The sequence below is a fragment of the Entelurus aequoreus genome, linkage group LG11, assembly GCF_033978785.1.
Source record: "Entelurus aequoreus isolate RoL-2023_Sb linkage group LG11, RoL_Eaeq_v1.1, whole genome shotgun sequence".
NCBI lineage: Eukaryota > Metazoa > Chordata > Actinopteri > Syngnathiformes > Syngnathidae > Entelurus > Entelurus aequoreus.
Genome location: NC_084741.1, coordinates 36,875,012 through 36,898,601, shown reverse-complemented (window position 1 = coordinate 36,898,601; position 23,590 = coordinate 36,875,012). Strand labels below are relative to the sequence as shown.

General features: G+C 36.3%; 1 protein-coding gene across 5 annotated transcripts in view; it reads left to right on the top strand.

The window, feature by feature from the left end:
• The first annotated feature begins 18,596 nt into the window (after nt 1-18,596).
• The window catches only part of LOC133660062 (casein kinase II subunit alpha), a 33,855-nt gene continuing 28,861 nt past the window's right edge, over nt 18,597-23,590 (top strand). Inside the window, exons 1-11 of one of the 5 annotated variants that reach the window (XM_062063153.1) lie at nt 18,597-18,749; nt 19,467-19,558; nt 19,714-19,795; nt 20,817-20,945; nt 21,032-21,143; nt 21,229-21,330; nt 22,375-22,425; nt 22,497-22,556; nt 22,646-22,729; nt 22,819-22,929; nt 23,013-23,114. In XM_062063153.1, coding sequence (XP_061919137.1) covers nt 20,845-20,945; nt 21,032-21,143; nt 21,229-21,330; nt 22,375-22,425; nt 22,497-22,556; nt 22,646-22,729; nt 22,819-22,929; nt 23,013-23,114 — 723 coding nt within the window. In that variant the 5' untranslated portion in view covers nt 18,597-18,749; nt 19,467-19,558; nt 19,714-19,795; nt 20,817-20,844. Of the gene's footprint in view, nt 18,750-18,782; nt 18,844-19,466; nt 19,559-19,713; nt 19,796-20,816; nt 20,946-21,031; nt 21,144-21,228; nt 21,331-22,374; nt 22,426-22,496; nt 22,557-22,645; nt 22,730-22,818; nt 22,930-23,012; nt 23,115-23,590 lie in introns of those variants that run through there. The other 4 variants (XM_062063150.1, XM_062063148.1, XM_062063149.1 and 1 more) reach the window with 4 other exon arrangements.

Sequence of the window (23,590 nt, the reverse complement as noted above, 5' to 3'; positions counted from 1 at the left end):
GGGATTTTGCTAATGTTTACTTACAACCGAGAATGCATAAACGAAGAAAAGCATATGTGTTTTTGCCTTACATAAAGATGGTGAAAAAATTCCAACAAAAACTTCAGATCTCCTTTAATGTACAGTATCTTCTACATCCTGTGAACGTGCTGATACCGTGGCGAAAGCGAGAAAATTAATACATGTCGGGAAAATGCAAATTTCTGCAAAAGTGTCTGGATGGCTAACTTTTTAAGGTAAACCCGGAGAGGTGTTCCGCAGCTTGTGCAAAAGGACTCAAAAAGTTGCTCAATGTGCATCAATACGGTAAAATCACACATGCTACTAGCTATCACAAGTCGGCCATTAAAGGCAGGCCACAGTTAACAATGTCAAATTTCTTTTGGCGTGACCAACAAAGCAACTTCTGCTGTCACCTCCAAAACTGTCATAGATGTAATTTTGTAACAAATAATATTTCTATTAAAAAGGCTTTACTTTGCATTTTATTTAAGGTGGGATTATTTTTTGTATTTAGAAATATTAGTACCAACTTTTTTTCTTTTTTTTTCTCCAACATTTGTGGCACTGGTGTGGCGCCCCCTGATGGACGGCGCCCTTAGCATTTGCCTATACGGCCTATGCCACGGGCCGGCCCTGGACTTTACTAAGAGGAATTATCGTAATAACCTGATTATTATACCGGTTGTCTTATATTTGAGGTCTGGAGTATGCAACGTGTATGTTAAAGCTTAGAGGATTTAGAGCATAATGTCCAGATTACCTTTTTATTGCCACAGTTATTTCACTGATACTGAGCACATGCATGATTGTAAAGAAATGGGATTTAGAAATATTTCGATATTTATAACAATATTCTGGGCCCTCTTATATGCAGTACATTTTGACATTCGGGGTCATATCCACATATACAAACATATATACAATTCATATAATATTGTATACAATAATACATACAAAGTGTATGTACAAAATATATACAAAATAAATGGTATCTTATTTAGTAACAAACAGATAATCATGCAAGCTTATTTTATGGAAATGATTATGAATTTATGAAATATTATTATCTAAATTAAAAATGTTCACAGATGTCATGGTTATGTTTGTATACATTCAACTTTAATATGTGATGACTCAAGTCATTACCCACGTCAAAACCTACTGGGCTGGTATTTTGAGTGTGTTTGAATACACTATAAAATATTGTTGTTAGAGTATGCCACATGCTGGTTTTGTAGTTCTTGTAAAAGACTAACCAGCAATTTTGATCCACTGCACTTTATTCTCATTAATTCATGCTGATTTAGCATTTCTGTTCAAAGTTTCCATTAAAATAGCTGCACTTACCTCTGCTAACATCTCCAAGGTTTGCATCAGATAGTCCAGGTTCTGAAATATGAATGCGTTTATTTTATTTGAGGGCAATGAGGAATGATGTACAAAAGTTGCCATGCCATAAAATATTACCTGCAAATGCATCTCGGTTGCCACGCTCATTAGATTGATCATCGGAAACATCTGGGAATTAATTGAAGTGATGACAGCAGACATAATGAATGCACAGGGACGGCGTGGCGAAGTTGGTAGAGTGGCCGTACCAGCAATCGGAGGGTTGCTGGTTACTGGGGTTCAATCCCCACCTTCTACCATCCTAGTCACGTCCGTTGTGTCCTTGGGCAAGACACTTCACCCTTGCTCCTGATGGGTGCGGGTAGCGCCTTGCGTGGCAGCTCCCTCCATCAGTGTGTGAATGTGTGTGTGAATGGGTGAATGTGGAAATACTGTCAAAGCGCTTTGAGTATCTTGAAGGTAGAAAAGCGCTATACAAGTATAACCCATTTATCATTTATTTACAACTACCTGTACGTGTTATTATACCTGATTATTATACCTACAGATAATAGCTCCTCTTGTACTTGTATTGTTTAGAAACAGTAGGAAATATACTGTACCTTGAGAATCCTCTTCCTCTGGTATGATTGGAGGTTTTTTGGGTGCTGCATTAAAAAAGTAATGACAATTATGAGCATTAACATATGGTAATGTATATTCATACCATATGTTAAATAACAATAAATACAGTCAAATGTTTAAAAACACCTGCTCATTGCTATAAATGTGAAGGTGTATTCAAACCGATGTATAAAGCAAAATCCCCTAAAAGAAAAAAAAGAAAAAATTTTAAACATTAGTTAAATCTTATTGAGAACCTATGAATAATATATAAGCTTGTTTTGAATAAATATTAGATCGATACAATTTAAATTCAGATCATATCTGAATTCCATAATCCTACTGTTTACCTGGAATTAAGCTGAATGAAGTGTAAATAAATAACAAATAAATATGAACATTATATTAATATAGAGAACATAAAATATTAGATCAATCTAATAAAATCCTAGTCAGGTTCAAGGAGATCAATAGCGATGCATTATTTTTTAGAATACACCCACAAAACAAAAAACATTGGGTAAAGATGAGAATTAAGTGGCTACATGTAAATACAAATGCATTTGTGTAACACATAAAACTATGATAAGTAAATATTATATTTAAAAAAAGAATACACTTCTGGTCATTTTAAAGGTGACTATTAATGCAATGTTTCCAAAAATCCACCTAAAAAAACATCTTGAAAAAAGAATGAAAACTAAGTTGCCATTGTATTGTAAATAAATAAAAAATACAGTTATATAACACTTTAAATTACAATAAATAAATATTATATTCAATAAATATGATACAATTCTGGTCATTTCAAAGGTCACTATTAATGCAATGTTTCCAAAAATCCACAAAATATAAAATTAAACTGAAAAAATAATGAGAATTAAGCTGTTAATGTATTGTAAATATAACACCCATCCATCCATTTTCTACGGCTTGTCCCTCTCGGGGTAGTGAGGGTTTGGGGCACTGAAGCCTATCCCCAGGAAGGGTACACCCTGGACAAGTCGCCACTTCATGGCAGGGCCAACACAGACAACATTCACACTCACGTTCACACACTAGGGACCATTTGGTGTTGCCAATCAACCTATGCCCAGGTGCATGTCTTGGGAGGTGGGAGGAAGCCAGAGTACCCGGAGGGAACCCACGCAGTCATGGGGAGAACATGCAAACTCCACACAGAATGATCCCGAAATTGAGAATCGAACCCAGGACCTCATCGCTGTGCAGCACGAACACAAACCACTGTACACAGTGCTGCCATTAAATTGTAATAAATAAATATTATATTATAGAATACAATTCTGGTAATTTTATAAGTAATAATGCACATTTTCGATATAAAACTAAAAAAAAAGAGAATTCAATGGCTATTGTATTGTAAGTGAAAAACACATTTGTGTCATACACTAAATTATAAGGAATAAAAAAAACGTATTTAAAAATAAAGAAAATAAAAACCAAGACATATTAAATGTACTTTTGTAACATTTTTGAATCCTGAAAAAACCTTAACACCTTCTTTATTTCTTTCAAATACCTGTCATGTTTTCAGATATGGCCTTTTCAGTGGCTGCTCCAAGTGCATCTACAACAACAGCAAGCAAGTGAAGATGTCAGACAATATCTCCTTCTAACCATTTAAGGTAATGAATCATATTCTCACCGTTGAGAAAGCTTAAAACATTTTCTCTCGGAGCTAGAAAAGAAGTGATATACAAAAACAAGTCATCCGAAGAAAGTTAGTAAGTTAAATGTATTTTTCTTTTGCATTCATTTGTCTCACCTCTTGCTGTCACAAGCGGAAGGAGCATCAGCCAACGTGTGAAGCTGAAAAATATAAGTTTCAGCTTTTTGTTGGAATTGCACAGATCGCATCATGGTGATGTTGTTTTGCATGCTGAAATATACAAACAATTATGATAAAACCACACAAGAATACTTACAGCCTCATTGTTGTCTTTGGTATCCAGGGATGTCTAGTGATGCAGCAGCACTGCAGCTGAGGCTTTTATTTGGGAGGGTGACCAAATCGATCCAAACATCCATACCAATGGTATCAGATCGATACCAGAGTGATACGTCGATATATATATTTTTCAGTTCCTTCTATATATGTTTGAATGACAGACAATTATTGACTTTATTGTGCTCAAACAATTGAAAGTTATCAAAGGGAATTATTGTATTATTTTGGTGATATTGTTCAATCGTTCTCAAATACGTTTGATGATATCTTAAAATTGTTGTCCTTTGTTTTATTCTGACTAATATCATGATCAATAAATCAAAGGCAAAATCATTCAAGGAAGAACAATTCTCTTGCTACCAGATTGATACCATTTTTAATGTATCACCCACCACTAGTTTTATGAGTAGTATCTGCTCATCAGTGGGCCATTATCCTTGTAAATGGCTCAATGGCTTCATCCTTTTTTTGTTCGACGGTGCATTGCTTGACCGAGCGAGCTGACAAAGATCCATTGATACTTCAACGTGAACTCGTTTCAACATTACCTGCCTTGTCTCAGTTACACGCAGGTCAATTATTATCTGAGGGAACTGCCCCTGGCTCTTTATTTTTTGAAACTGAAGCATCCTTTCAAAAGATGCAATGAGCATGTTCTTTCTTGTTGCAGATTCCTTCACATCATTGTGTCAGGGCCATTCCACCGAATCAGTGGCATCTTCTTGTCGTAACTCTCTCAAAATAAACTTAAACAAAACAATTTTTTAACCCCAAATCTCATATTGAACTGTTTAAAAGATGGATATTCAACTAAATTGATTTGGGGGCCACGTTTCCAGAAAGCTAAGGACTTGGGTGGAGGGGAGGATCGTCCCTTCACAAGTACTGTTACTTTGTATATTCTTGAGACATTTGATTTTGTCACAGTTACAGGAGTACTCTTATGTTTTTACGGACCTTTTGAAAAAAAAGCTAGTGAGAGAATGACAGCACATTTTAAGAATCTGATGCAAAAAGTCTCTGACAAGTTTTGTTAACCAAACTGAAAGATAAATGAATGGGGGGGGGGGGGGGGGAAATGAATGAACTAAGGCTACCAGTTGAATAGCCCAAATGTTGAAAAAGAGAAGACCGAAAATGGAACCATATCTGAGTTACTGTGCAGAAATATGGGGAAATAACTACAAAAGTACACTTCATTCATTAACCGTGTTACAAAATAGATCAGTTAGAATAATACATAATGTTGGATATAGAGAACATACAAACCCTTTATTCATTGAATCAAAAATACTGGAATTCCATGACATAGTGAATTTGCAAACAGCTGAAATTGTACACAAAGCAAACTACAATCTGCTACCCAAGAATATACAACAATTATTCTCAACAAAAGAGGAGAAATATAACCTTAGAGAAAAATTGTATTTAAAAAAATGTGTACACACGTACAACACTTAAGACCTTCAGTATTTTAGTATGTGGAATTAAATTATGGAATGGATTAAGCAAAGAAATCAAACAATGTACTAATATAATCCACTTCAAGAAACTCTTCAAACTTAAAGTGTTTACAAAGTACAAAGAAGAAGAACCATGATAAACATTCAGAAATTATCTCATCCATCCATTCATTTTCTAGATAATCTTACTCGCCTAGTGGTTAGAGTGTCCGCCCTGAGATCGGTAGGTTGGAGTTCAAATCCCAGCCGAGTCATACCAAAGACTATAAAAATGGGACCCATAACCTCCCTGCTTGGCACTCAGCAACACGGGTTGGAGTTGGGGGTTAAATCACCAAAATGATTCCCGGGCGCGGCGCCGCTGCTCCCCACTGCTCCCCAAGGGGATGGGTCAAATGCAGAGGACAAATTTCACCACATCTAGTGTGTGTGTGACAATCATTGGTACTTTAATCTTAATCTTTAATCTCCAGTGTTGGGACTAACGTGTTACTGAGTAACGCGTTACTGTAACGCCGTTAGTTTCGGCGGTAACTAGTAATCTAACGCGTTATTTTTTTTATATACAGTAACTCAGTTACCGTTACTGCATGATGCGTTACTGCGTTATTTTACGTTATTTGTATGTAGTATCGGCTAGAAACTGAAGATCTGAGTGTGTTTTATTGGAGCGCTCCGGTGGAAAAGAAGAGGCGTGCTTTCCCCCACCCACAGAAAGCACGCCTCCCCGCAGGGGAGACGTTCCTCCAGAGCCGTACTTCGGGTCTAACAACCTTCACTTTACCCGGAAGAGGGTCTTTACAGCTGAGGGTGAATGACGAGCCCGGCGGTTTGTTGCAACTTTGTGACTTTATTGGTGTTATGCACGCAGCCATCCAGCAAGCTAGAGCACCTACACACACTCACTGTCGCCGCTCCCTCACCTCTCTCGCCCACTCACTCACTGACGTCACTCACCTCTCATGCTGTCATATCTTAAAGGGCCACACACACACACACACACACACACACACACACACACACACACACACACACACACATACGCTACTCTCATAACAACAAACAAGACATCATGGCGAAGCCAGAAGTCGAGTTTTTTAACATGGAGACATTCCCAATACTTTTCTTTTGTCGAGCACAAAGAAAATAACATTTTAGTTACATGTAAGTTGTGTCTTGGATCAAAGATCCTATCTACTTAGAGTTAAAGTTAAAGTGCCATTATGTTGCAGCTATTTAAAATAGTTTTGTCAATTTTTTCTGGCCTGAAATAAATTGGCCCTTTGAAACATATCTTTGTCTTTGTGTGTTGTATGTAGAGCACATTGCTTTCTGAGTTCAGTGATGCAAATGCATGTCAAGTTGATCAACAGATTGTATTATTCTCCAGTGCAATAACAGTACTGAAATGAAGGCTAAAAGGGCATTAATGGGAGCCTTAAAAAAAGGGGGGGGGGAAGAAGTAACTAAATAGTTACTTTTCACAGTAATGCATTACTTTTTGGTGTAAGTAACTGAGTTAGTAACTGAGTTACTTTTGAAATAAAGTAACTAGTAATTGTAACTAGTTACTGGTTTTCAGTAACTAACCCAACACTGCTCATCTCACCATATGAAATATAACTTACTTCACTAATTATTATTTATTTATTTTTATTGTTATTACTTATATATGGAGTATATTGTGAATAAATTGAGAAACAAGTCCATGTCAGAAAACCAACAAATTTAGCTGAACTGCACCAATTTTGTCAAGAGGAATGGTAAAAAATTCAACCAGAAGCTTGCCAGAAGCTTGTGGATTATTGCAGTGAAACTTGCCAAGGGACATGTAACCAAATATTAACATTGCTGTATGTATACTTTTGACCCAGCAGATTTGGTCACATTTTCAGTAGACCCATAATAAATTCGTAAAAGAACCAAACTTCATGAATGTTTTTTTGTGACCAACAAGTATGTGCTCCAATCACTCAATCACAAAAAAAATAAGAGTTGTAGAAATTATTGGAAACTCAAGACAGCCATGACATTATGTTCTTTACAAGTGTATGTAAACTTTTGACCACGACTGTATATATATATATATATATATATATATATATATATATATATATATATATATATATATATATATATATATATATATATATATATATATATATATATATATATATATATATATATATATATATATATATATATATATATATATATATATATATATATAAAAGTAAAGTGTATAAATATTTTGAAAAGTGATTATATTTCATGGTAAAGCCGAAGTGTAATTTTAGGGAGCGCAGGACACTTTTCTTAATTAAAGAAAAAATGTTTTTACACTTAATTTTATATGCGTTAAACATTGGGAGACAAATGACATCGATTAGGTACAATGGCCCATATAAGCATAAACAAAGAGCATATTCTTCATTAATTGATTGATTGAAACTTTTATTAGTCATTGGCGGTCACTCGAAACGAGTATGACGATCCTCCTGGTAGGGGTGTATCCCTTTATGGAAGATGCCTGTGCATGACTTTGTTTAACGTGGGGGGACTGGTGCACAGACAGTCACCACACGATCCTTGATAGAATCGGGAGTCCAAGACGATTAGGGACCCTTTTCTGCTGCAGCTTTCTTCCGCCATCGCAGCCGTTGTGGTAGTTCTTATGTCTACCGTCTTCCACCGTTGAGGTCTTCACCGTATCCCTGGGTAGGGGGCAGTCAGGTACTAGGCCTTTGCCAAGGGCCACCTGGGGTAACAGTAGTAAAAGGGTTAACCTCCTAGTGCCCCAAGACCCAATAGAGCAGCCTCCACTGCCCGATACACTTTAACGTCATGCCCAAGACACTTTATTGATAGATTGCACAGTACAGTACATATTCCGTACAATTGACCACTAAATGGTAACACCTGAATAAGTTTTTCAACTTGTTTAAGTCGGGGTCCACGTTAATATAGATCAGTGGTTCTTAACCTGGGTTCGATCGAACCCTAGGGGTTCGGTGAGTCGGTCTCAGGGGTCCGGCAGAGACACACCCGACGCATCGTGTAAATAAAAACTTCTCCCTATCGCCGTATCATGCATATCCCAAACAATATTCCCTTTAATTTTCCATACGCGTGAGCAAACGCAAAAACTCCTTGAGCATTCAGTGGAGCACATGTGAGCGACGTAAGACGTGCACATGCACTGTGGCCACACCAGCAGCACACCTGTCCCAAACCTGACTAAACAAGAAGCTGAGATAGGCTCCAGCATCCCCCCGCGACCCCGAAAGGAACAAGCAATCAAAAATTGATGGATGGATGTTTTATTATTATAATCAAATGACGGCAGTCATTTCCATGATATTATATTATAATACAAGTGTTTTGGCCCACTTACAATGACAATAACGTGTTTTTCATGAGCTGTGTACTAGTATTCTATGTCTGGGTGGAAAACGAAGAAAAGGAACAGACTTTGCTGTGAAAATGACATGTGAGTGGCACTTGCCAAGGTGAAGCCACGCATATCTGAACTGGTCTCTGAAAGGCAACAGCAGAAGTCACACTGATTTGCAGGTGTGTAATTTGTTGAGAGTTCATTCATGCACTGTGTTGGTTTTGTTCTTTGAACAGGGTGATGTTCATACAAGGCTCATTTTGTGCACCAGTAAAAAAAACATAACTTTGTCTTGAATTTGAAGAAAAAAAATGTTTTTATTTTTCACAAAAGAAGGGTTCGGTGAACGCGCATATTAGGGCTGTGAATCTTTGGGTGTCCCACGATTTGATTCAATATCGATTCTTGGGGTCACGATTCGATTCAAAATCAATTTTTTTTCAATTCAACACGATTCTCGATTCAAAAACGATTTTTTTCCCGATTCAAAAGAATTCTCTATTCATTCAATACATAGGATTTCAGCAGGATCTACCCCAGTCTGCTGACATGCAAGCAGAGTAGTAGATTTTTGTAAAAAGCTTTTATAATTGTAAATGACAATGTTTTATCAACTGATTGCAAAAGTGTAAATTTGTTTTAACTATTAAATGAACCAAAAATATGACTTATTTTATCTTTGTGAAAATATTGGACACAGTGTGTTGTCAAGCTTATGAGATGCGATGCAAGTCTCCACATAAAACCCCGGTCATACGCGCGGGCGGTGACCACAGGTAACAACGCGGGGGCGAGCGGTGTCGCCGACGGTGAGTTGGATATCTCAACGGAGCAACAAGTGGCTACCTTTCTACAGTCCAAAGGAATCACACTGGACTGTAACACCATCGAGGCTTGCCATACCCTGCCCAGGAGAAACAACGACAGCAATGACAAACCAGCTGTCATCATAAGGTTTGTAAACCGAAAGCACAAGACCGCACTACTGAGCCAGGGGAGAAAGTTAAAGGGCTCAAACATCTTTCTGAACAAGCACTTAACGAAGCACAACGCAGACATTGCAAAAAAGGCACGCCACCTCAGGAAGCAGGGGAAAATACAGAATACTTGGACCACAAGTTGCAAGATCTTTGTGAAGTTGAACGGAATGAATGCAAAAGTGGTACTCATTAGAAGCATGGAGGAGTTAGACAAGTACCAGTAGGGAAGAGCCAAAGGGACTGGCATTCTGGTCTAACTGAACTAAGGTAACAACACACCATGTCACACAACAATATGACTTTCGCTACAATGGGTGACGACAGTCATCTAAATCAGCGGATAATGGACTATGAACAATTTACTGAATTTAACACATTGGATCACTATGAGCACAACACACTGGACTTGGAACTGACATTGACCCAGATATAAATTTATTTTCCAACATTAATAACTCTTGTAAATACTACACTACTGAACAGTATAATCACAACATCAAAGCAGATGGGAAGTTATCTATTATTCACATTAACAGTAGAAGTCTATATACAAACTTTAAATCCATTAAGAACTATTTGTACTCATTCTCACGACCATTCAATATCATAGCAATATCTGAAACTTGGTTCAACAAGGAAAGGGGAATGGACTTTGAGATGGATGGCTATGAACTTACTTATAAAAACAGAATTAACAAGGGTGGAGGAGGAGTAGCAATTTATGTGGATACAAATTTCAATTTCAAGATTGTAGAGGCTATGTCACAGGTGGTTGATAACCTTCTCGAATGCATTACAATTGAGATCTGCATGGAAAACAAAAAAAATATGCTAATCATTTGTGTATACAGGGCGCCCGATTCAAGTATTGATACTTTTAAAGACTGGATGGGAGGCATGTTCTCAGGAATAGGTAATAAAAATATATTTATATGTGGAGATACTAACATAGATATATTGAAACATAGCAATCATAAAAGCACAGAGGATTTTATAAATACAATACACAGTATGTGCCTACTTCCTTCAATCACTAGACCCAGTAGAATTACATCTCATAGTGCCACTCTCATAGACAACATATTTACCAATGTAATTGATAACAAAATAAGTGGGTTATTAGTCTGCGATATTACCGACCACCTGCCGGTATTTACGGTAATTGATTATGTTTATAAGAATAGGCCAGGTAAACAAAAAATATTTAGGCGAATAAAGACAGACAAATCAATTAATATGTTAATACAGGATCTAGTATCACTGAACTGGGATATGATTTATAATGAAAAAGATGTGGACAGTGCTTATAATATATTTTTGGAAATATTTAAGTCAAAGTATGATAAACATTGTCCAATCAAAGAATACAACAAAACAAGAGCATATGATAACTGTCCATGGTTAACGAAAGGTTTGCAAAATGCTTGTAAAAAGAAAAATGCATTATACAGGAATTTTATTAGACAGAGAACCAAAGAAGCTGAGGATAAATATAAAAAATATAAAAATAAGTTAATCAGTATTATAAGGATAAGTAAGAAAGAATACTACAAGAATAAACTAGAGCGTAATAAAGATAATATAAAAGGGATATGGAACATATTAAACAGTATAATAAGAGATGGTGTCAAACAAAACAGCTTACCTAAATATTTCAAAGAAGATGATATTGAAAATTACAATATGGAGGAGGTGGCAGATCGCTTCAATCACTTTTTTGTTAAAGTAGGCCCTGATCTAGAGAGTAAAATTATGGATCGAGGGGTGGAAGGGGAGCATATGGGGGATCTGGTGAAGAGAAATCCATGCTCAATGTTCCTTGAGAGAGTCGAAGAGAAGGAAATATTGGACATAGTAAAAAACTGTAAAAACAAACAATCAACAGATTTTAATGATATTGACATGTCATTGGTCAAACTGGTCATTGAGGGGATTTCTAAGCCACTTACTCACATATGCAATTTATCGTTTCAAACCGGTTAATTTCCAAATCAAATGAAAATAGCAAAGGTCATTCCACTGTATAAAAATGGGAGCAAACACCTCTTCACAAACTACAGACCTGTCTCACTACTGCCTCAATTTTCAAGAATATTGGAGAAACTATTTAATAGCAGATTAGATTCATTCCTGGAAAAATATAATGTACTCTCAGAGAGTCAATATGGTTTTAGAACTAAAAGATCAACTTCTCAGGCATTGATGGAATCCATTGAAAGAATCACAGACGCAATTGATAATCATCAATATGCAATTGGCATCTTCATTGACCTCAGAAAAGCTTTTGACACTATCAATCACAATATATTAATTAATAAACTGGAGAAAATTGGTATAAGAGGTATGGCAATAGACTGGATAAAAAGCTATTTGGACAGACGGAAACAGTTTGTGAAGCTGGGAAACCATAGCTCAAATTGCTTGGACATTGCTTGTGGAGTCCCCCAGGGGTCAGTATTGGGACCAAAACTTTTTATACTGTACATAAATGATATTTGCCAAGTATCCAAGTTGCTGTCTATGGTACTTTTCGCAGATGACATTAATGTATTTTGCTCTGGTGATGATCTAGATCAGGGGTCACCAACCTTTTTGAAACCAAGGGCTACTTCTTGGGTACTGATTAATGCGAAGGGCTACCAGTTAGATACACACTTAAATAAATTGCCAGAAGTAGCCAATTTGCTCAAATTACCTTTAACTCTGTTATTATTAATAATTAATGATATTTATCTTTGTGGAAACACTGATCATCTTAATGATTTCTCACAATAAATATATATAGAAACAGATAAATATCAATATGCAACACTTTATTTTTATATTTTCTCTAAGTGCACATTTTTCAAATTGAACATTTTCAAATGATCACTTCTAAGACAGTCTTGTGAAATCACAATATCCCATTTTAACTAGCTAGCCACTAACATTTTTTAACAAATCATGAATTACTTTGCACCATGTTTGTACAAATAATAACTCATGTAAAATACAAAAGTCAACTCTCAAATTTTTAAATCATGTCACACTTTGAACTGGACACCAAATCTGTTATCTGTTTCTTTGTCAGTTAGTGGGAAGCCTGGCATTGCATGCTGTTAACTAGTGTGTTGTACTCTGGTGTGTAACTTGACACTGCAACTCTGAGTGAGTCTTGCAGATGTGCATCAGTGAGGCGTGTTCTGTGTTTGTTCTTGATGAAGTTCATGTCAGAAAAGGCTGATTCACAAAGATAAGATTTTTCCTCATTGTTTGCGGAACCTTCTTAATCTTTTGGACATATTTTCACAGCAATCTGGCCTTAAGCTTAATTATGATAAATGTAAAATGTTAAGGATCGGAAATCTAAAGGGAACGTCCTTTCAAATGGAATGCAAAGTGCCTGTTTTGTGGACAGATGGACCAGTTAACATACTTGGTGTTGTTGTCCCAGAAAATCTGGAAGATCTAGGCCAGGGGTCACCAACGCGGCGGGCACCAGGTCACCCGTAAGGACCAGACGAGAGATTTTTTTCCTGCTCTAATTTTTTACACTGCATTTTAAAACACTGTCATTTAACAAACTGAATTTTTAAACACACAAATTTTTCTCCCAAATGTTTATTCAATAAAATGTGTCTGTCTTTAAAAGCATCAATTGCTCCAAAGATGTATTTAAACATTGAGTGGTACACAAATGTCCTGTTGGACAAAAAACATGTACTGTATCAAAATAAATTGTGTCCTTTTTTACAAGTGATCCCCTCCCAGAGAGTCTGCTGGGAAACATGGCGGGGTTCATAAAGGAAACAATCCACTCATAGTGGTGTTTTCAATTTTATGTGCCAGAAAAAAGAGACGATATTTTGCAGCAGTTAATATGGATGAACTCTAATATTGTAATAGATGGAAAGCCTTTCTTTTGGAAAAATATGTTTGAAAGAGGAATCATTTTTGTCAATGATATTATCAATGAGAATGGTAAAATTATGAAGTATGATGAATTTAGAGCTATGTATGGTGATGCTTGCTCAAGCTTTTCATTTTATCAACTAACTGGAGTAATTGGGAAAAGATGGAAACAAATAATTAATTATGGAACTACTAAATTATTAGTTTGTAAACCTCTAATAAGAAATTCTAGTTGGCAAAAAGGAACTAAAATAAATGGAAAAATATATAATTTTTATTTAATAAAGAAATCTTTGAAGGCTGCCTCATACAACACAAATGGAAAATGGGAGGACTTTTTTGACTGCCCGTTGCCATGGGATGCCATATTCAAACTAATCTATAAAACCACTATCGATGTGCAAAATCGTTATTTTCAAATTAAAATTATTTATAACTTCTTACCCACAGGGAAAATGTTAAAATTATGGAATATGACAGAGTCAGATGATTGCCGATTTTGTTGTCAGGAGCCTGAATCCACCCTGCATTTGTTTTGGTATTGTCATATTGTGTCTTTGTTTTGGGTGGAAGTTGAAAAAATTTGTTTAAGGATTGGTTTGTTTATGAAGCTTAATGTGGTTTCTGTTATTTTAGGAGAGTTCATTGACAATCATGATTTAGTCAATTTAATTATAGTACTCGGTAAAATGTTTATTTTTAAGGCCAAAAACAGATATTCACTTAGTATTACTTTCTTTAAAACATTTATTCAGTATTTTCTAACTTTAGAAAGTTACATGGTTGAAAACGATAATGATGCCAAAAAACATTTAAAAAAAGATGAGAAGTCCTCAAAGGCTTATTTTGAAAGTATAATTATGTTTACAGATTATATGATATCTGTTGTTGTGTTCCCTAATTTGAGTGACCTGGACATAATCTGGACTGTACATAAATGCTTATTTTGAAAATGTAATTTTGTTTATAAATTATATGCAATCTGTTGTGTTCCCTAATTGTTTTCTGTGTACATAAATGAAGGTGTGTGTTGCTGAGTCCGACTTGGACATTATCTGGACTGGGCCTGGTTTAAAAAACCCTTTAAACAAATCTAATTTCATTGACAACCTGGTCTGTTGAAGATAAGGCCCTTTTTTTAAAAAATAAATAAAATAAGATAAATAAAAAACATTTTCTTGGATAAAAAAGAAAGTAAAACAATATAAAAATAATTACATAAAAAATAGTAATTAATGAAAATGTTAGTGGACCAGCAGCCTATACAATCATGTGTGCTTCAGGGACTGTGTCCCTTGCAGATGTGTTGTCTATGTTGTGGGAACCAGAATATTGGTAGCAGAAAGAAATAACCCTTTTTGTGTGAGTGGGTGTGGATGAGTGTGCATGGGGGAGGTTGTTTGGGTTGATGCACTGATTGAAAGTGTATCTTGTGTTTTTTCTATGTAGATTTAATTTTTTTTTAAAATTAAAAAAAATAACAAAAAATTTTTATTTTATTTATTTTTTTTTTAGAACAGGCCCGCGGGCGACTCGTCTGGTCCTTACGGGCGACCTGGTGCCCGCGGGCACCGCGTTGGTGACCCCTGATCTAGATACATTACAAAAGAACATAAATGAAGAGTTGTATAAACTGAATTTATGGTTTGACTGGAACAAATTATCTTTGAATGTGAGCAAGACCAAGTTTATGTTCTTTGGCAGGTTCAGGTTAAACACACAGTTGAAGATAGAAATTGATGGGGTGGCTATTGAGCAAGTGCACAAAATCAAATTCCTTGGTGTAACAATTGACGACAAGCTCAGCTGGAAAGCACATATTACACATATAAAATACAAAGTAGCAAGAAGTATAGCAGTCATAAACAAAGCAAAGCAGGTTCTGGATCATAAGTCACTCCACACTCTCTACTGTTCTTTAGTCTTGCCATACTTAAACTACTGTACTGAAGTCTGGGGTAACAATTACAAAAGTTTGTTACAGTCACTAATCATTTTACAAAAAAGAGCAGTAAGGACCATTCACAAGGTCGGCTATCTGGAACACACCAATGCACTATTTCTACAGTCTAAATTATTAAAATTCACTGACATTGTCTCATATCAAACAGCAATAACTATGTACAGGGCTAGGAACCATTTGTTACCACTGAACATTCAAAACATGTTTAGTGAACGTGAGGGGGGGGCATAGTTTGAGGAGAGAACTCAATTTTAAAATTCAGATGAGAAATTCCACCATGAAAAGTTTTCGCATTTCCATCACAGGTGTCCAGTTGTGGAACAATCTGAGCGAAGTACATAAGCAAAGTCCAAGCATCAATGTTTTTAAAAGAATGTACAAAAATATATTGTTCACAGGATATAGTGAACTGCACTAAGAGTCAGTAGGTTTGTATGTGTATGTACAGGTATATGTATACTATGTATACACGATGTTCTGTCACATTCATAGTTACTTGTTAAATGTGTGTTGTAGATATATATATATGTATATGTACATACTTATATATGTATATGTATTTATATGACATAACATTTTTATATACTATTATTATTATTATTATTATTAAACATACAGTAAGTAATAAGAGGGGTGGGAGTACATAAGTTTTTACTTCTTCTCACTCCTTTTCGGATATGTTTACATTAATGTTTATTTTCATTTCTTGTTTCTTTTGCTTTTTATTATTACTATTATTATTATTAATATTGTTTTTGTTATTCATTCTTGAATGGCTTTTTTGTTGTTTTTTTAAAAAATGTGTTGTTTTTGTTTTGTCTACATATTCGAAATAAACATGAATGAAATGAAATGAAATGAAAAGTGTAAGCCATGTGACACTATTGTTCTTTTTTTTTTTTTTTATAAATGTCTAATGATAATGTCAATGAGGGATTTTTAATCACGGCTATGTTGAAATTGTAACTAATATTGATACTGTTGTTGATAATATTCGTTTTTGTTTCACTACTTTTGGTTTGTTCTGTGTCGTGTTTGTGTCTCCTCTCAATTGCTCTGTTTAGATAAATAGATAGATATAGATTTATTGGTCCCCTTGGGGAAATTCATTTTCACTGCCGTACATTTGAACAATAGACATTACACATCACAAAAACAAAAATAACAAAAAGACATCCTACATAACCAACACACATTTACAGGCTTGTCAGACAGGTCGGCCGGGCCTGCTGATAAGGGCGGCTATAGCTGCAGGGATAAGGCTTTTCCTGAGGCGGGCCCTCCGGAATTTGATGGTTCTGTACCTGCGCCCTGATGGTAGTGGGATGATGTATTGGTGTAATGGGTGACTGATATAATGGACTATTGTTTTTGCCAGTCGAGTGATGGACCTGTGGTTTAAGTCTGAAATGTTGGGTGTGGGTAGGCCGATGATTTTAGCTGCTATGTTTGTAATGCGTGTGAGTTTGGTCCGGTTGGTTACAGAAAGCATGGTGAAAAAACATGTGGAACAGTACATAAGGATGGGTTGAACAATGCTTTGGTAAAGTAATAACAGGAGATGAGGTGCAACGTATAGTCCTTTGAGTTTTCGGATGGCTGACAGTCTTTGTTGACTTCTTTTTTGAATGTCCATGGTGTGCTGATGAAAGGTGAGTTTATTGTCCAAGGTTACGCCCAGGTATTTAAAAGTGTCAACTGTTTTAACTGTTTGTGTGTTTATGATGATGGGGTTCTGAGGTGAGGGGGGGTTGAACCATATTTCTTTTGTTTTATTGACATTGATTTCCAGATAACTGGCTGTGCATGACTCTGTGAAATGTTTGAGTGCGAGAATGGCTGTGTCATCTGAGTATTTTAAGTATGTTGTGGTGGGTGAGATGCTACGGCAGTCATTGGTGTAGAGCAGTGGTTCTCAACCTTTTTTCAGTGATGTACCCCCTGTGAATTTTTTTTTAATTCAAGTACCCCCTAATCAGAGCAAAGCATTTTTGGTTGAAAAAAAGAGCTAAAGTAAAATACAGCACTGTCATCACTTTCTGATTTATTAAATTGTATAACAGTGCAAAATATTGCTCATTTGTTGTGGCCTTTCTTGAACTGTTTGGAAAAAAGATATAAAAATAACTAAAAACTTGTTGAAAAATAAACAGGTGATTCAATTATAAATAAAGATTTTTACACATAGAAGTAATCATCAACTTAAAGTGCCCTCTTTGGGGATTGTAATAGAGATCCATCTGGATTCGTGAACTTAATTCTAAACATTTCTTCACAAAAAAAGACATCTTTAACATCAATATTTATGGAACATGTCCACAAAAAAATCTAGCTGTCAACACTAAATATTTCATTGTTGCATTTCTTTTCACAGTTCTTTTTGACAGACATTTTAGTGAGGGGGAAACTCTGGGTTTATGGTAATGAATGGAATATCCTACTTGATTTGATGTTCAGTTTATGAACTTACATTCATATTTTGTTGAAGTATTATTCAATAAATATATTTATAAAGGATTTTTGAATTGTTGCTATTTTTAAAAAATCTCACGTACCCCTTGGCATACCTTCAAGTACCCCCAGGGGTACGCGTACCCCCATTTGAGAACCACTGGTCTAGGAGCAACGCCATCTGTTGTTGTAAAGGGACAACCTACAGTCGTTTACGAGGGCTTTTGATTGGATGATTGAGAGTTTTATTAGTAGATTACACAGAACAGTACATATTCAAAAATTTAGAATCGATTCTGAATCGCACAATGTGAGAATCGCGATTCGAATTCGAATCGATTTTTTCCCACACCCCTAGCGCGTATACCTCCAACAAGGTTAAGAACCACTCATATAGATGGTAATGGACATTCAGTGTTTTATTGCTATATTTATCCCCAAATATATATTTTAAAAAATACCCGCAGTGTCAAAAAACTATCTAAATCAAATGGAACGCAGCGAAGAAGATACGTTGGATTCTTGTACAAAGTTCATCTCGAACGCGACCTGTTGGAGGCGGATGCAGCCAAAAAAGTCCTCGGAAAAAGACAAGGAAAGTGCGCCCCCTGCCGGTAACAGCGCTCGTGTTAAGCTCTTGATCCCAAGCATCGCCATATTGACGTCCCAGCAACGCTGAGAGGTAATCGTATTTTAGCACAAATCGTCGTATGTTTGTCGCTGCCGTTAAGCCTTTTACCAGAGAAGGGCAGCTGGGAACACGAAGAGCAGCCTCGGTACCTCTCCGCGGCCACATTGCTGCTTGTAGGGTGTTTTTAAGGCGTTGTCAGCCAGTTGCCTCGCCATCCAAAGCAGGCTATTCACTCCCCCCTCTATTAGCATGTTGGCTTAGCACTTTTTAGCTCTAGGAAATACATTTTTCGAAGCTTGTACGTCGGCTCAACATAAATGAAGATAATATGACTAAGCGATTGTTGCCTTTTACTGCTAAGTATTTAATATACAGTGTCCTCAAGTCCTTGCGATGCTTGCACGTTGTGTTATATGTGACTTTCCAGCCGGCTTTTCCTTCACACTCGACGAGCTAATGCTAAGCAGTTAGCATCCCGGCCAGCTAGCCGGCTTGCCCGCTGGTTAGCATTAGCTTCTTAGCACTTGTGCAGGCCGGGGACCAATAAGGTTTTCCGCGTATACCCGCCCTGTTCATTCAATAATTCTTAAATTGGCCACAACCGCCCCGAGCCCCGTGACACTCGATCGCATCATTTAAGGGAATTAGTTGCTCGGCTACATCAAAGAAATGTAGTCGTTTAAACCATAATAAATGGCGTGCGTTAGCATAGTTTGACTCATTGACAGCACTGATTCTAATCAACCTACTTTGTTGTTTCCCTGACAGGAGATATTCCCTTGTGGTTGCCCCCAGTGATGACTGTATTGAACCCTGTACCTCCTGATTAAATTGGTTGGATGCCCCCATTTAACACCCAGGTGGCTTTTTTAGTAGTTTACCTTTTTACATATTGTTAATCATTTCTGCCATGTAATGTAATTAGTTTCATGCAATGACCCATTCAATTTGCATAGAAAGGTACTTAAAGTCACATATCCAAGCTTTAACAATGTGCCTTTAATATGTTTGCCAGAGTAGCTTTCCAACTTCAGTGGCATCGCAACTATTCTCACTTCAATTCATCTGTCACCATCATCCTGGAGAAAACCGTCCAGGTAATTATGTGATTACTGTGAACAGGTCTTAGGGTTGCACGATTAATCAACATAAAATCAACATTTAATTAGTGCGATAAATAACTGCAAGAGGCTGCGTTTTTTTTCCCTTCCACCGTCACCGGCATTTGAGTGACAGGCATATTTGCCTGTCAGAATTGCTGAGCGTCGTGTTTGTTCGTCTCTCGCTCAAACAGCGAGAAAGATGTCTCTCTGGCAATCACTGTCAGCACCTGAGCGTGTTTATTTAACACAGGACACACGTACAGACAGCCTATTGACTCACCAGTTCTGCAAAATAACATAAATTAAGGGAATAAACATATGATTACAAGGCCAAATGTCCCGCTGTAAAATTTCAGCTTCAAATTGGATGGGCAATCACGGAGGAACGAGCGAGAATGCCGTGATCACATGATGGAAATAAACAAGACAACGTCTGACCCTGTTGTTCCAACTGGTAAAAAATGCACTTCAAGATGTTCAATATTTATTTTGACGTTACATTTTGCTAGCAGAATTTTTTATTTATTTATTTAGGATAAAGTTATTTACCTTCCAATTACAGTACAATGGTAAACAATTTTACAGTAATGAGAAATACAAGTGCATATTATTTTATATTGTTACTTGAATTGTTATTGTATAATATGATTACATTACATTATAATCACCGTATAGTTTTATCGTATTTCTTGAATTTAAGAGCATGATGTAGACAGTCTGTCTGCTTAAAGCCAAATACTTTGTCAAGTAAATTTATTGCATCTTGTTCTAATGTGTGACAACTTCAGACAAGAGTATGTTGACAGTCTAAAAGTATCATGTCTTCCTTCACTCGTTATTTTTGTAGTTTAGGCATTTTTAGGTATAAAATACAAAAGTTGCAAATCTAGTCGCAATTTTGGAGAGAAAAAATCCTAGTTTTTTTCTCTCTAAATTGTGCAACCCTATCATGTCTTTTGTTGAAAATAAATATTCTTCTAACTAGTAGTGACATTGTTGGTGTGTTTTGCTCTAGGAGATTTAGAGAAGATTCCGTGTAGAATATGTCTGGCCCTGTCCCAAGCCGCTCTCGAGTTTACCCTGATGTAAACACACAGAGACCAAGGGAATACTGGGACTACGAGTCCCATGTTGTTGAGTGGGGGTAAGGAAAATGTGAAATGGTTTAGCACAAGTAGTAGTCTTTATCAATTGAAAATGTTGTTAGTCTAAACATTTTTGCCCATTCAGAAACCAGGACGACTATCAGTTAGTCAGAAAACTTGGGCGAGGCAAATATAGTGAGGTCTTTGAAGCTATAAACATCACAAACAATGAAAAAGTGGTTGTCAAAATACTAAAGGTAAGGCTCTTCTGTCTATATGGCAGAACGTATGAGAAAGTTTTGGAATTCCAACAATGGTTGCTTTTTGTCTTTTTCTCCAAAGCCGGTGAAGAAAAAGAAAATTAAGAGAGAAATAAAGATTTTGGAGAACCTCAGGGGTGGCCCAAATATCATCTCACTGTTAGATATTGTCAAGGATCCTGTGGTATGTATTTGTACATAGATGAGTCACAATTTTTAATTTGGATTTGTCATGATTGTTTACAGGTTATTACTTGTTTGTATAATTTAAATTAACATAAAACGACCCGAATATTTTGACACAAATACAATTTTATTCAGAGTTTCATACAGGAACATTTTCAAATGTTTTACTTCAATGTACGTCAATTAATTGTTCAAACATTGCCGACAATTTTATTTACAGTTCTGTCGGGGTTTATTTTAAAGTGAAATTTACCAGAGAGCACAGCACACCAGTCAGTCTCCTCACTCATCTTTGCGCTGACCTGATCATTGATCATATAAACCTGCGCTGCCTTTCATATAACCATCCACGATTAATTAATCTGCGTATATACATGATTAATGCGATAATTGTTGGAGATTACTCACATGAGTTAACTCGTTATTTTTGATGGCCCTAATTTGTTCGTAACTAATTTTATACATATACTAATTACAAACATACAACATAGATTTGCTACCCCAGACATCTGTCATTGCACAAAATAATATTGCGTACGTAAGCACGCTTAAGTTAATTAAACATATTTTGATTGATCAAACATTTTTCCAAAACTTTGTTTGTGTGTAACACATGCACACCATGGCTATTACATCTATTCATCCATCTTCCACCGCTTGTCCCTCTTGGGGTAGCAGGGATACTGGAGCTTATCCCAGGGCAGAAGGCAGGCTACACCCAGGACAAGCCACCACCTCATCGTAGGACCAACAAAATGTCAACCGTATATTGGTTAACTTTACAATAGAGAAGTTTCTGGTGTTTTTAGTTAGGCAAAGTGTTTTGTATTCCAATGTGAAAGCGCGGTGAATAAATTCATAGTTGTCCGATTTTCCTTCATGTTGTTTTTGCCACTATGGATGTGAAATGAGTCTTAAATTGTATTCTTTATGGTTTTAAAAGTCTTGACAAAATTTGACTTGTTGAAATCTGCATATACCTTGTTTATGTGAGTAGTTACACTTGCTTTTAAAGCATTGCGTAATTTCACTTTTCTTGTAGTCCCGAACCCCTGCTTTGGTTTTTGAACATGTGAACAACACAGACTTCAAGGTATGGTTCAAATCTACCTTGCATCTCCTTTCTAGAATAAAACATCTAATAGCATGTGTCTTGCTTTACAGCAATTGTATCAAACACTATCTGACTTTGACATACGGTTCTACATGTACGAAATCTTAAAGGTAAGCAAGTCAACTTTGTGTGATGGTTTTGTGTGGGCACTCGTTTGTCAGTGTTTGCTACTAATGTATAAACACTGCTGTCATTTTAGGCTTTGGATTACTGCCATAGTATGGGCATCATGCACAGAGATGTGAAGCCACACAATGTAATGATCGATCATGAACACAGAAAGGTATTGGCTCTCGCATTTTTCTCGAGAAAGACAGTTTTATTCCAATGTTATTATGAAAACACATCTCTATTTTTCCTGTAAATGTTCAGCTTCGTTTAATCGACTGGGGATTGGCAGAGTTCTATCACCCAAACCAGGAATATAATGTGCGAGTGGCCTCCAGGTACTTCAAAGGACCTGAACTGCTGGTAGATTACCAGGTGATGTCATTGTTCTTTTTTCATGAGTTTTTCTGAATGGCACACACTTGTCAACTATTTACCTTTTGGCCTCTCTTGTGCAGATGTATGACTACAGTTTGGACATGTGGAGTTTGGGCTGCATGCTGGCCAGCATGATCTTTAGAAAGGAACCTTTCTTTCATGGTCACGATAACTACGACCAGGTAGGATGAAACAGACCATCACTTTTGTTTGTTTTATTCAAATATTGGTTCCCCCCTTTTAACCAGAGCTAAAATTCTAAACCGGTAATCTAAAATCAACAGCCAGACAACTTTTACATAATTTGATGTTCCACACAAACACGCATTAGAACACGTTTTGAAAGAGATAAAGATTAACAGTAAAGCTGTAGTATGTCATTGGCTTTAAAAAAAAAAAAATGTTTACCCAGAAAATAAGAACACTCTACGTTAATTTTAAGAATACAGATTTAAAATACCAGTAAAGTGGAAAAACAAGTTAACTTTATATGCTTAATTGTGTTTCATTTTATCCATCAAATCATATCCAATTTTATTTACACTCCGCAAATTATGTGAAAATGTCGTCTAAACATCACAAAATGCCACAAATTCAGTCAGCTATTTTGAATATCCCCTTTCGAGCGTCTTTGGTAATTTCTGTAGATTCACGTCAC